Source organism: Manis javanica, chromosome 7 (assembly GCF_040802235.1).
Source record: "Manis javanica isolate MJ-LG chromosome 7, MJ_LKY, whole genome shotgun sequence".
Classification (NCBI taxonomy): Eukaryota; Metazoa; Chordata; class Mammalia; order Pholidota; family Manidae; genus Manis; species Manis javanica.
The window spans coordinates 130,945,096-130,958,687 of NC_133162.1; the positions used below are offsets into that span (position 1 = coordinate 130,945,096).

At 39.6% G+C, this 13,592-nt stretch overlaps 1 protein-coding gene across 7 annotated transcripts in view; it reads right to left on the reverse strand.

Annotated features, from left to right (window-relative positions):
- Positions 1–13,592, reverse strand: part of LOC108397612 (sodium channel protein type 3 subunit alpha) — a 112,268-nt gene continuing 98,676 nt past the window's right edge. For all 7 annotated transcript variants that reach the window (XM_073241578.1, XM_073241581.1, XM_073241580.1 and 4 more), the window contains 4 exons: positions 6,253–6,390; positions 5,113–5,217; positions 3,303–3,573; positions 1–2,790 (listed from right to left, as the gene is read on the reverse strand). In XM_073241578.1, the coding sequence (XP_073097679.1) occupies positions 1,595–2,790; positions 3,303–3,573; positions 5,113–5,217; positions 6,253–6,390 (1,710 nt within the window). In that variant the 3' untranslated portion in view covers positions 1–1,594. The remainder of the gene's footprint in view (positions 2,791–3,302; positions 3,574–5,112; positions 5,218–6,252; positions 6,391–13,592) is intronic.

Consider the following 13,592-nt stretch of genomic DNA (forward strand, 5'->3'; position numbering starts at 1 on the left):
CATGGTCTAACTTTTATTTTAGGAAATTATCCATTGAAAAGTTATATGGATTGAAAAGTTTGGAATTGTGATTAAAAATAAAAAGCAAAAGCATAAAGTAAAATAAATTGCCATGTCATCAACCTGAAAATAATTTTCTTATGTACAAAGTGCAACAAATAAAATTGATAATATTTTTACATTATTTATATTTAAACAATTTTTGGATATATTTTTAGCAAAATATGAAGTATAAGTTTTGACAATAGTCAATACACAGTATGTATCCTTGAAATCTAGAGAGACACTGTATGACACTGAAGTTGATTTAAAAACGCAAAAGTAAAGGTGCTTTTAAATAACTGCAAGTTATTCTGCTTGACAAAAAGGACAGAGAGCTGTTTGAATTCAGTCTACCACCACCATGTGACTTCTTCTAACCAAGGCTTGTGAAGAATGGATTGAGTAAAATAGAGCAGCATAGGCAATATTAACATGCATTAGTGATAGTCTTCAAGCTATTTATGTTTAGTGAACGGTACAGTATACGTCCCTGTTGGAAGCTTGGAAGAAACACATATACTGTGGTACATATTTGATTTAATAGAAGTTGTTTGTCAGGCTCTATATATATAAGTAAATATATATATATATATTTGCCCAAAATATATAAATGCACCACAGGATAAAATAACTATTTACATAACAGGGGGTGTTGAATTGACATAAATGTCAGCTTTGCTGAGAGCAGAAGATGGCAAAGCAGTACTGCAGCAGAAAGTGGAACAACTATTCTAAAGCCATATTCTAGATATACTTTTCTAGAACAGATTTATGAGATTACTTTTTTGGGAAGCATTTAACCAAAATTAAATATAGAGCTTTGGAACTTAGAATAAAATTTGCACTTGCTGAAAAAGAATGCTTTGCATAAAAATAATCCTTTAAAAATTAGAGGACACTTTACAGGCACATAACTGTTGAGATATAAACAAACAACAGGTTAAAATACTTTCAAAATTAAAGCCATCTAGAAAATGAAAGTACCTGAAATTTTTATCATTAGAATTTTTTTCTGGTTTTGAGCAAGAATTTTATGTCTAGGGCAAAACACTTGTCTGATTGTTTGAGAGAGTTGTGGAGTCAAAACATGGGGCTCTCAGATACTTTTTTTTAAACTTAAACCTCATTTACAAAAATAGTGACAGTATTGTGAATAGACTGTGAATTAGGAACCAGGGAAATCTAGAACAAATTCTGTAAAAATATGGCAGATATGGAAGTTAAAAATAGCGTGGATGCAAGTACTGTACTAAAGGTGTTTGGTGTAGTTACAATAATCACTTTGCACAACTATCTTTACAGTCTAAGTAGCCGTTGAGTTTCTTCTTAGCAGTGTCAGCTGGTAATGAAAGCAGCAACCTCTTGTCAGTGTTGATACCCTGATTGACAGAGTTGTGGTGATGGAGAAGTCACTGTCTTGTAATAGGCACTGACCATGAGTATTTGTTAAAACAGTCAGTTTGGCATAGACCTCTGGGAGTCCAGTTGACACATCGACTTTACCTTCATGGGCTGTAAACAATTGATCACAAAGACAAGTCTTTGTTTCTTTTTACTTTTGATTTTCCCTGACTTCTTTCCCTTTGTATTCTTTTTCTGGTTTGTCTTTCTCAAACTTCTCTTTGTCTGGCTTGGTCACACTATCATAGGAAGGAGGAGAGGTGGTAGAGGAACTTCCATCTGTTTTTTCTGGGGTGGAGTTCCCATTTAATTTGTCAATAATCATGTCTTCTTTTAGAGGTAAATCAATCCTCCCTTTGATTGCCTCTTTGTTATATTCAGATGATACCTTTTTTAACCTTTGTCTTAAAAGATAACACCTGAAATTACGCTGAATGATAGCAGCAGACACCTCCTCTTGTTTGCGTTTCAAAGTGGTTGTAATGGGCTCATAGGAGACTTTGGAGGGGTTTGATGCCATGAACCTGTCTTCCATCTGTACTCGGAGAGCATCCATCTCTCCGCTTTCACCCAGAACCCGCTTGGTAAAGGCAAATAAGATGTCCAGGCAGTGGATCCGGTCCCCGCTGACCATGGGCAGGTCCATGGCGATGAGCTGGACTTTGTTTGGCTTTGCGATGAGCAGAGGAGGATCCAGGGCAGCTGCAAAATCGGAGAGTTTGCTGTATTCCATGAACTGGGTGGCGTCGGGGTCGAACTTCTCCCAGACCTCGTAGAACATCTCAAAGTCATCCTCGCTCAGGGGCTCTGCACTTTCTTCGGTAGCAACGCTGAAGTTCTCCAGGATGACGGCGATGTACATGTTCACCACAACCAGAAAGGATATGATGATGTAACTGACGAAGAAGAAAATCCCCACAGATGGGTTCCCACAGTCCCCCTTAACTGAGCTTCCAGGGTGAATTGTGTCAGGGTCGCAGTCGGGTGGCGCGCTGTTGAGAATAGGGGCTAGCAGCCCGTCCCAGCCGGCCGAGGTGGTGATCTGGAACAGGCAGATCATGCTGTTGCCAAAGGTCTCGAAGTTGAACATGTCATCGATTCCAGCTTCCCTCTTAACGTAGGCGAAGTTGGACATTCCAAAGATGGCGTAGATGAACATGACCAGGAAGAGCAGGAGGCCGATGTTGAACAGCGCGGGGAGGGACATCATCAGGGCGAAGAGCAGCGTGCGGATCCCCTTCGCCCCTTTGATCAGACGCAGGATCCGGCCAATCCTGGCGAGACGGATCACTCGGAACAGGGTAGGGGACACGAAATACTTCTCGATCAGCTCGGCCAGAAACATGCCTGTGGAAAAATACAGACAACAGCTAAATGGTGAGTATTTTATGCTTATATATATGAGTGCTTGATCTTTGCAAGGTCTATGAAAACAAATTTGTTTTAAGTATAAACCTTTACTAAGAATTTGGATCTGCTCTCTAAATTAGCAATTAAAGGTTACAGAGTTTTATTCAATGGTTCTATGTCATAAACCAATATGGACTTTTGCAAAGCCCAACAAATTAAATAATCTCAGATTGTGGCATGGCAATTTAAGAATATATACCCGATTACTATTTAGAGTTACCTCCATACATGAAATGTGGTGATTACAAAGATTCTTTCTGAAATCTCCAAATACATTGTTTTCTATTTTTGCATACTGACATTCTTGTGTTGGAGGAAAATGACAATAGTGGTGAACTTTAGAATTACACACATGATGACGCTCAGACCTGATTTCCACATTACGCAGCTGTCAGGCACTGAGGGGGCTTTTCCTACAGCTGCAATCTTTGTAATTAAACCATTCTTACCTACAATGGAGAGAATCACCACCACAAAATCAAAGATGTTCCAGCCTATGGTGAAGTAGTAGTATCTGAGGGATATAAGCTTCAGCACAGATTCCCCAGTGAACAGGATAATAAACACGAGGTTGATCCTGGATAAAACGAGTGTCATGTATTTGCTCTGGTCGTCGGTCTCCACCATCATGGTGACCATGTTCAGGCAGATGAGGATCATGATGCTGATGTCGAAGGCCTGCCTGGTCACGAAGTCAAAGACCATGCCTTGGAACTTGTTCTGGAAAGAGAGAGAGGAGAGAGAAGATTAATATGCATATTTCATAGATAATGATCCAGTAAAGTTGCAGATGAAGTCCTTCTAGAAATGGCTGTGAGATGTACACCCCTCTCGCATTATCCCAAATAATTTCTTATGTTTCTATACATTAAAACAAAAGAGAAAAATGTAAAAAGTCATATGACGAGAACAAAATGTACTTGTTTTATTTAGGGCCGCTGGAAAGACAAAACTGAATAAGACATAAATTGGTGAAAATTGACTGTTAGTGTGCATGGGCTTTGCTTGATTTAAATAACTGATTAATTAAAATAATGACAGCTGATAATGAGGAGTTACAATGTAGGTTAATAAAGACATTTTTTGATGGATGAATACCCTAATCCATTTATCAATATTTTAGAAATTTTGGGTTGTATCTTATTTCCATCTCTTGCACCCTCAAAATGTCAGTTATTTTCTCATTAATTGTACCTTTGCTAACTGTGTTTGTTAATTTCTCTCTTCATCTGTCCTTTTACCTTTGCTTCAACAAAAATGCATGACCTATTTTTTTCCTATCATCTTAGAGGCCACATGCTTTTAAAAATTTCTGTACTCATGTGGCTGTGAAGCACATTTTTATTAGGGAAATAAATTTTTAACAATTGAGAATACAAATTTAAAAGAAAATTTCATGTAACCAAAAATCAAGTTCATGAACTGACCAAGGTTAACTATAATATTTAAATGACCATTAGAAAAGCAAGTTCATACCCTTCTGTGACCATTTCCTGTCTTTCCCCTTCCATTGCCTACTCCCCTAACCCAGCTCCAACAACTGTTAAAAATATGGTAAAGTGAAGTCATTTATACGGTTCATGAGACCTTGTCAAATCCAAGTTCTGGCATGTATATATAGGCTCTGTGACTTTGGGTGCACTACTTTACCTTTCTTGGGCCTTAGTTTCTTTAATCATGTCCATCTAAGTAAAGAGGACAGCTTTGTGAACATAATCCATCATTGTTATGTCTTTCTGTTATTATGATGCTCTAAACAGTATGCATCCTGAATAAGTCTTTTTCTTTTTTCTTTATTTTGGTGAAACAAACTAATTTAACAACACCCTTTTGCTTTCTAAAAAGGTTAATCATATTTCTAGTCATAGAATGGAGAGAACAAATATTAGAGGGACCATAGGGATAGGATGGGAAGTCTGGAAAATTCCATCCACTTAAAAGGACAAGAGGGTGCCTTGTAACAGAGGAGAGGAGCTGGGCACATTGTTTGGCAGCAGTAGGTGGCAGCAGGGGCATGATGCTTGTTTTGGAAGCAGTTACTGGGAGCTCTTGAGTTGGAGGTTTTCAGCTGACATACTATAAAGAACACTACCTCTTCTTTAAGAATTTAATAATTCTTATTGAGTGTATAATTGTGAATATGAGCTTCACAATAAGGGCATATTACATCCACCCAATATGTTCCCATCCAGAGCACTGTCCGATTTCATCATACGGAAGTAGGGCCTTGGAATGTTAAAGAGGATGAGAAATTCTTACTGATGGCCGAGGTATGGGCTTCTGAGGTTTCTTGGATCCAAGTTTCTTCATTGCATTGTAATATTTTTTCTGTTCCTCTGTCATAAAGATGTCTTGACCTCCAAAGTAAAGACATGGTATAAAACTGGTTACAATCCCAACATGTGTTATAAGAGCACTTTCACAAAAATATTTGAGTTTTTCCTATAATCTTTTCTCAATTTTTAAATGGATATTATCCTTTTCATACAGATATATTCTGCTCTTCCTATTTATGTGAAATTCTGAGTACTTTGATATTATGCAAAATCCATAATCACATAAAATTGATTAGCACAAGATCCTAATTTGATTGTATTATGTTTGGAAGGTGGGTCAGGTGTGTCAAGTATATTTTTGTAAAGGAGAAAATGTTTTCTTATTTCATTGTTGATAGTTTTACTGCTTTATTCAATAATTTTTCAACTCTCCCTGTGTGCTAGACAATGCACTTGGTATCAGAATTGCATAAAAATATGAGACAGTCATTCCCATGTGGGGTAGGAAAATGCATAAGGATATGCCAGAAAAAAAAAGCACTGCATAGATAAAAATAAACCCCAAGACTCATAAATAAAACAGGCTTTATGTAGGAGGGTACCCTTAAGCTGGCTCTTAAAGGATGGTTAAGGGTTTGCTAGGCAAAGCATTCCAGGGAGAGAAAATACCCTATGTAAAGTGGCAGAGCTACAAGAGCACGGAGTGTTCAGAGAAGGGCAGAGAATCTGTGTAGTTATGTGTGTAGCACATCATAGTGGTGATGGTGGGTGGGCGGTGGCTGAGGAGTAGGGAAGAAGATACACAGACAGTGTGGTATGGCAGGAGGTGAGGCTGGAAAACGGTGGGGATAATTCCTGAAACTCTCTGTAAGCAAGGGTAAAGCACTGGAGGTTTTGGTCATATTTTTGTGTCAGAAAGACATTACAGCAGCTCTGCAGAGGAACCTGGAGAAGAGCCACCAGCTAGAGTCTGGGCTTCTCTGCAGCTGAACTGGCTGTGTAGTGAACTGTAAAGGTTATAAAAATGATCCAAGTCTGTCCTGACTACGACTATCATGGTTATGTGGATGTCCAACAGACAGAAGCTCAGAATGGAGAAAGGTGAGAGCTGAGTAGTACTTATCTTCTTTTTCTGCTGGTTGAAGTTATCTATGATGACACCAATGAATAGATTCAGAGTGAAGAACGACCCAAAGATGATAAAGATGACAAAATACAAGTACATATATAGATTTTCTTCATATACAGGCTGAAGTTTAACCTAAATGATATTGAAAATATAAAATAATATGTAAGTAAACAATAAATACTTAAACTAAATTACTGTTGTCCCTTAATATAGAGCTTTTTTTGCCTTGCCCTAAGATATTTTATGCAAAAAAATTTTTTTTTCTAAACCAGTATGATCTAATATAATGGAAGTTTGCAATTTTTTTTGGTATCATTAATCTACAATTACATGAAGAACATTATGTTTACTAGGCTTCCCCCTTCACCAAGTACCCCCAAAAATCCCATCACAGTCACTGTCCATCAGCGTAGTAAGATGCTGCAGAAACCCTACTCGTCTTCTCTGTGTTGCACAGCCCTCCCTATGGTGCCCCCATAACACATGCTAATTGTAATTCCCCCTTCTTTTTCCCCACCCTTCTCCCTCCCTTCCCACCCATCCTCCCCAGTCCCTTTCCCTTTGGTAACTGTTAGTCCATTCTTGGGTTCTGAGAGTCTGCTGCTGTTTTGTTCCTTCAGTTTTGCTTTGTTCTTATACTCCACAGATGAGTGAAATCATTTGGTACTTGTCTCTCTCTGCCTGGCTTATTTAATTGAGCATAATACCGTCCAGCTCCATCCATGTTGTTGCAAATGGTAGGATTTGTCTTCTTCTTATGGCTGAATAATATTCCATTGTGTATATGTACCACATCTTCTTTATCCATTCATCTACTGACGGACACTTAGGTTGCTTCCATTTCTTGGCTATTGTAAATGGTGCTGCGATAAACATAAGGGTGCATCTATCTTTCTCAAACTGGGCTGCTGCATTCTTAGGGTAAATTCCTAGAAGTGGAATTCCTGGGTCAAATGGTATTTCTAATTTGAGCATTTTGATGAGTCTCCATACTGCTTTCCACAATGGTTGAACTAATTTACAATCCCACCAGCAGTGTAGGAGGGTTCCCCTTTCTCCACAACCTCGCGAACATTTGTTGTTGTTTGTCTTTTGGATGGTGACAATCCTTACTGGTGTGAGGTGATATCTCATTGTGGTTTTAATTTGCATTTCTCTGATGACGAACGATGTGGAGCATTTTTTCATGTGCCTGTTGGCCATCTGAATTTCTTCTTTAGAGAACTGTCTATTCAGCTCCTTTGCCCATTTTTTAATTGGATTCTTTGCTTTTTGTTTGTTGAGGTGCATGAGCTCTTTGTATATTTTGGATGTCAGCCCTTTATTGAATCTTTCATTTATGAATATATTCTCCCATATTGTAGGATACCTTTTTGTTCTGTTGATGGTGTCCTTTGCTGTACAGAAGCTTTTCAGCTTTATATAGTTCCACTTGTTCATTTTTGCTTTTGTTTCCCTTGCCTGGGGAGATATGTTCATGAAGAAGTCACTCATGTTTATGTCTAAGAGATTTTTGCCTATGTTTTTTTCTAAGAGTTTTATGGTTTCATGACTTACATTCAGGTCTTTGATCCATTTTGAATTTACTTTTGTGTATGGGGTTAGACAGTGATCCAGTTTCATTCTCTTACATGTAACTGTCCAGTTTTGCCAGCACCATCTGTTGAAGAGACTCTCATTTCCTCATTGTATGTCCGTGTCTCCTTTATTGAATATTAATTGACCATATATGTTTGGGTTAATGTCTGGAGTCTCTATTCTGTTCCACTGGTCTGTGGCTCTGTTCTTGTGCCAGTATCAAATTGTCTTGATTACTGTGGCTTTGTAGTAGAGCTTGAAGTTGGGGAGCGAGATTCCCCCCACTTTATTCTTCCTTCTCCAGATTGCTTTGGCTATTCAGGGTCTTTGGTGTTTCCATATCAAATTTTGAACTATTTGTTCCAGTTCATTGAAGAATGCTGTTGGTAATTTGATAGGGATTGCATTAAATCTGTATATTGCTTTGGGCAGGATGGCCATTTTGATAATATTAATTCTTCCTAGCCAGGAGTATGGGATGAGTTTCCATTTGTTAATGTCCTCTTTAATTTCTCTTAAAGGTGTCTTGTAGTTTTCAGGGTATAGGTCTTTCACTTCCTTGGTTAGGTTTATTCCTAGGTATTTTATTCTTTTTGATGCTATTGTGAATGGAGTTGTTTTCCTGATTTCTCTTTCTATTAGTTCATTGTTAGTGTATAGGAAAGCCACAGATTGCTGTGTGTTAATTTTGTATCCTGCAACTTTGCTGTATTCCAATATCAGTTCTAGTAGTTTTAGAGTGGAGTCTTTAGGGTTTTTTATGTACAATATCATGTCATCTGCAAATAGTGACAGTTTGACTTCTTTACCAATCTGGATTCCTTGTATTTCTTTGTTTTGTCTAATTGCCATGGTAGAACCTCCAGTATTATGTTGAATAACAGTGGGGAGAGTGGGCATCCCTGTCTTGTTCCTGATCTCAGAGGAAAAGCTTTCAGTTTCTTGCTGTTCAGTATGATGTTGGCTGTGGGTTTATCATATATGGCCTTTATTATGTTGAGGTACTTGCCCTCTATACCCATTGTGTTGAGTGTTTTTATCATGAATGGATGTTGAATTTTGTTGAATGCTTTTTCAGCATCTATGGAGATGATCATGTGGTTTTTGTCATTCTTTTTGTTGATGTGGTGGATGATGTTGATGGATTTTCGAACGTTGTACCATCCTTGCATCCCTGGGATGAATCCCACTTGTTCATGGTGTATGATCCTTTTGATGTATTTTTGAATTCGGTTTGCTAATATTTTACTGAGTATTTTTACATCTATGTTCATCAGGGATATTGGTCTGTAGTTTTCTTTTTTGGTGGGGTCTTTGTCTGGTTTTGGTATTAGGGTGATGTTGGCTTCATAGAATGAGTTTGGGAGCATTCCCTCCTCTTGTATTTTTTGAAAAACTTTAAGGAGAATGGGTATTATGTCTTCTGTATGTCTGATAAAATTCTGAGGTACATCCATCTGGCCCGGGGGTTTTGTTCTTGGGTAGTTTTTTGATTACCGCTTCAATTTCGTTGCTGGTAAATGGTTTGTTTAGATTTTCTGTTTCTTCCTTGGTCAGTCTTGGAAGGTTTTATTTTTCTAGGAAGTTGTCCATTTCTTCTAGGTTTTCCAGCTTGTTAGCATATAGGTTTTCATAGTATTCTCTAATACTATGTCCCTTGTGATGTTTCCTTTCTCGTTTCTGATTCTGTTGATGTGTGCTGATTCTCTTTTTCTCTTAATAAGTCTGGCTAGAGGCTTATCTATTTTGTTTATTTTCTCAAAGAACCAGCTCTTGGTTTCATTGATTTTTTTTTCCTATTGTTTTATTCTTCTCAATTTTATTTATTTCTTCTCTGATCTTTATTATGTCCCTCCTTCTGCTGACTTTAGGCCTCATTTGTTCTTCTTTTTCCAATTTCGATAATTGGGACGTTAGACTGTTCATTTGGGATTGTTCTTCCTTCTTTAAATATGCCTGGATTGCTATATACTTTCCTCTTAAGACTGTTTTTGCTGCGTCCCACAGAAGTTGGGGCTTTGTGTTGTTGTTGTCATTTGTTTCCATATATTGCTTGATCTCTATTTTAATTTGGCCATTGATCCATTGATTATTTAGGAGCATGTTGTTAAGCCTCCATGTGTTTGTGAGCCTTTTTGCTTTCTTTGTACAGTTTATTTCTAGTTTTATACCTCTGTGGTCTGAAAAGTTGGTTGGTAGGATTTCAATCTTTTTAAATTTACTGAGGCTCTTTTTGTGGCCTAGTATGTGGTCTATTTTGGAGAATGTTCCATGTGCACTTGAGAAGAATGTGTATCCTGTTGCTTTTGGATGTAGAGTTCTATAGATGTGTATTAGTTCCATCTGTTCTAGTGTGTTGTTCAGTGCCTCTGTGTCCTTACTTATTTGCGATCTGGTGGATCTATCCTTTGGGGTGAGTGGTGTGTTGAAGTCTCCCAGAATGAATGCATTGCATTCTATTTCCTCCTTTAATTGTTAGTATTTGTTTCACATATGTTGGTGCTCCTGTATTGGGTGCTTATATGTTTATAATGGTTATATCCTCTTGTTGGACTGAGCTCTTAATCATTATATAATGTCCTTCTTTATCTCTTGTTACTTTCTTTGTTTTGAAGTCTATTTTGTCTGCTATTAGTACTGCAACCCCTGCTTTCTTCTCACTGTTGTTTGCCTGAAATATGTTTTTCCATCCTTTGACTTTTAGTCTGTGCTTATCTTTGGGTTTGAGGTGAGTTTCTTCTAAGCAGCATATAGATGGGTTTTGCTTTTTTATCCATTCTATTACTCTGTGTCTTTTGATTGGTGCATTCAGTCCAGTTACATTTAGGGTGATTATTGAAAGATAGGTACTTGTTGCCATTGCAGGCTTTAGGTTCGTGGTTACCAAAGGTTCAAGGTTAGCTTCTTTATTATCTTGCTGTCTAACTTATCTCACTTATTGAACTATTATAAACACTGTATGGTGAGTCTTTATTTCTCTCCCTTCTTATTTCTCCTCCTCCATTCTTCATATGTTGGGTGTTTTGTTCTGTGCTCTTTTGTGTTTCCTTTGACTGCTTTTGTGGGTAGTTGATTTTATTTTTGTCGTTAGTTAGTATTTGGTTGGTCTGCTTTCTTTGCTGTGATTTTATATTCTCTGATGACATCTATTTAGCCTTAGGAGTGCTCCCATCTAGAGCAGTCCCTCTAAAATACCCCATAGAGGTGGTTTGTGGGAGGCAAATACCCTCAACTTTTGCTTGTCTGGGAATTGTTTAATCCTTCCTTCATATTTAAATGATAATCATGCTGGATACAGTATACAGTATTCTTGGTTCAAGGCCCGTCTGTTTCATTGCATTAAATATATCATGCCATTCTCTTCTGGCCTGTAAGGTTTCTGTTGAGAAGTCTGATGACAGCCTGATGGGTTTTCCTTTGTAGGTGACCTTTTTCCTCTCTCTAGCTGCCTTTAAAACTCTGTCCTTGTCCTTGATCTTTGCAATTTTAATTATTATGTGTCTTGGTGTTGTCCTCTTTGTGTCCCTTCTGTTGGGAGTTCTGTGTGCTTTATGGTCTGAGCAACTATTTCCTCCCCCAGTTTGGGGAAGTTTTCAGTCATTATTTCTTCAAAGACACTTTCTATCCCTTTTTCTCTCTCTCCTTCTGGTACCCTTATAATGTGAATATTGTTCCATTTGGATTGGTCACACAGTTTTCTTAATATTTTTTCATTCCTCGAGATCCTTTTATCTCTCTCTGCATCAGCTTCTCTGTGTTCCTGTTCTCTGATTTCTATTCCATTAATGGCCTCTTGCACTTCATCCAGTCTGCTCTGAAGTCCTTCCAGAGATTGTTTCATTTCTGTAATCTCCTTCTGGACTTCATCCTTTAGCTCTTGTATATTTCTCTGAAGATCCATCATCATGGTTATGAACTTTATTTTGAATTCTTTTCTGGGGAGATTGGCTAGGTCTGTCTCCCCCAGCCCTCTCTCAGTGGTTGTCTGGACTATTTTGGACTGGACTGAATTCTTCTGCCTTTTAATGGTGATAGAGGTTGCTGTAGGCAGGTATCATGTGTGTCAGCTGGGAGAACAAAGTCCTTTCCTGCTTGCTGGATGCCTTGCCCTTCGCTGCCTGTGTCAGTTACCCGCACACCTGGAGCAGCCTCCGGGTTAATCCCCTAAGCTGCTGTGCAGGGGGTCGCCATCAGTGTAGTGCAGAGCCCTGCAGGGAGTGGCAGGCATGCCGCGTGCACTCTCCCATGAAAGCGCCACCCCTGCCAGGCAGCTGTGTACCATCAGTGGCCTTTGGATCTGACCCGGGCAGCTGTGTGCCAGGCTGTCTGGGTGGCTGCTGGGGTCGTGGCTGTTCCTGGGCTGCTCCACTGCCACCACTGCCAGTTCCTGCAGACCTCTCCCGGGCCCCTCCGGTGCCGCCACCGCCGGCGCACACAGGCTGCTCCCAGGCCGCTCAGTCACTGCTGCCGCGGGCTCGACGGGCCACTCCCAGTACCCTCTGGCGCCACTGCCACGGGCTTGTGCTGGCCACTCTGTCACCACCGCTGCCAGCCCATGCGGGCCAGCACCAGGCCGCTCAGCTGCCTCCACCGCAGGCTCGTGCAGGCTGTTCCTGGGCCCCTCTGGCGCCGCCTCCCCCGGCATGCACTGTCACTCTCCCACTACTGGGCCAGTGTGTTGGGGTCCTCGCCGGTTGGGGGAATGACTGGCAGGCTGCTTATCGCTGTGAGGGGCTTCAGAGTTTTGCTGCCACCCAGGGGATTAGGCCGCCTAGAGTTCCCCAGATTAGCAGGTGCTGGGGTGCATGTGTCAGGACGACTTCATCCAGCTGTGGGGTTCCTGTCCCTTTAAAACTTGCAAAAAGCACTCGCTTTTCTTTTGTCTCAGGGTCGCTGGTTGCGGGGACCTGCTCGTAGGTTTTGCTTTTCTGTTTCTGTAATATCCAGCACCCCATGCACCGTGTGTCTGCACTCCTGGTGCGGATTTCTAGAGCTGGTTGTTTAGCAGCCCTGGGCTTTCACTCACTCCCTGCTCTGACCCCTTTCTTCCCACCAGGGTCTGGATAGGGGGGCATTCAGGTCCCGCTGGGCCGCAGCTTATATCTTACTCCCTTCATGTGATGCTGAGTTCTCACAGATGTAGATATAGCCTGGCTGTTGTACTATATTTACTGGTGTCTCTTTTAGAAATAGTTGTATTTGTTGTATTTTCAAAAGCATATATGTTTTTGGGAGGAGATTTCCGCTGAACTACTCATGCCGCCATCTTGGCTTCTCCTCCCAGTTTGCAATTTTTATGATTGTCCATGAACCTATTTTGCTATTGTGACTGCATATACTCTTTAGGGTAAATATCAGTGATATAAACAAGACAAATGTTTTGAGCCTACTACTAGTCTTAGGATAATTCTTTTTTTTTTGCAATATTTTCTGTTTGGGTTTGGAAATTCCAACTTTTGGAGATTAGGCTTTAATAACAAAACATTGTCTTTTAAGAGGAAAATTCAGCAAAAACAGATAAATTATGAGGAATTATTTTTATTCCTGTTTTTAAAGTTGAGTTTCCCTGAAACTTGTTTGCTTTTATTGTATTTTTGGAAGCTGTTTGACAGACTGTGGTTTATCCTACTCTCCAGGGATAGGAAGAGACAAGTTACTTGCCCAGTGAGCAACTTTCTCAATCTTGAGAGTTTCAATTTACTGAACCAATCTGGTGTTTTCTGATCTATGCAGTTAGATATCCTTTCATATTAGAT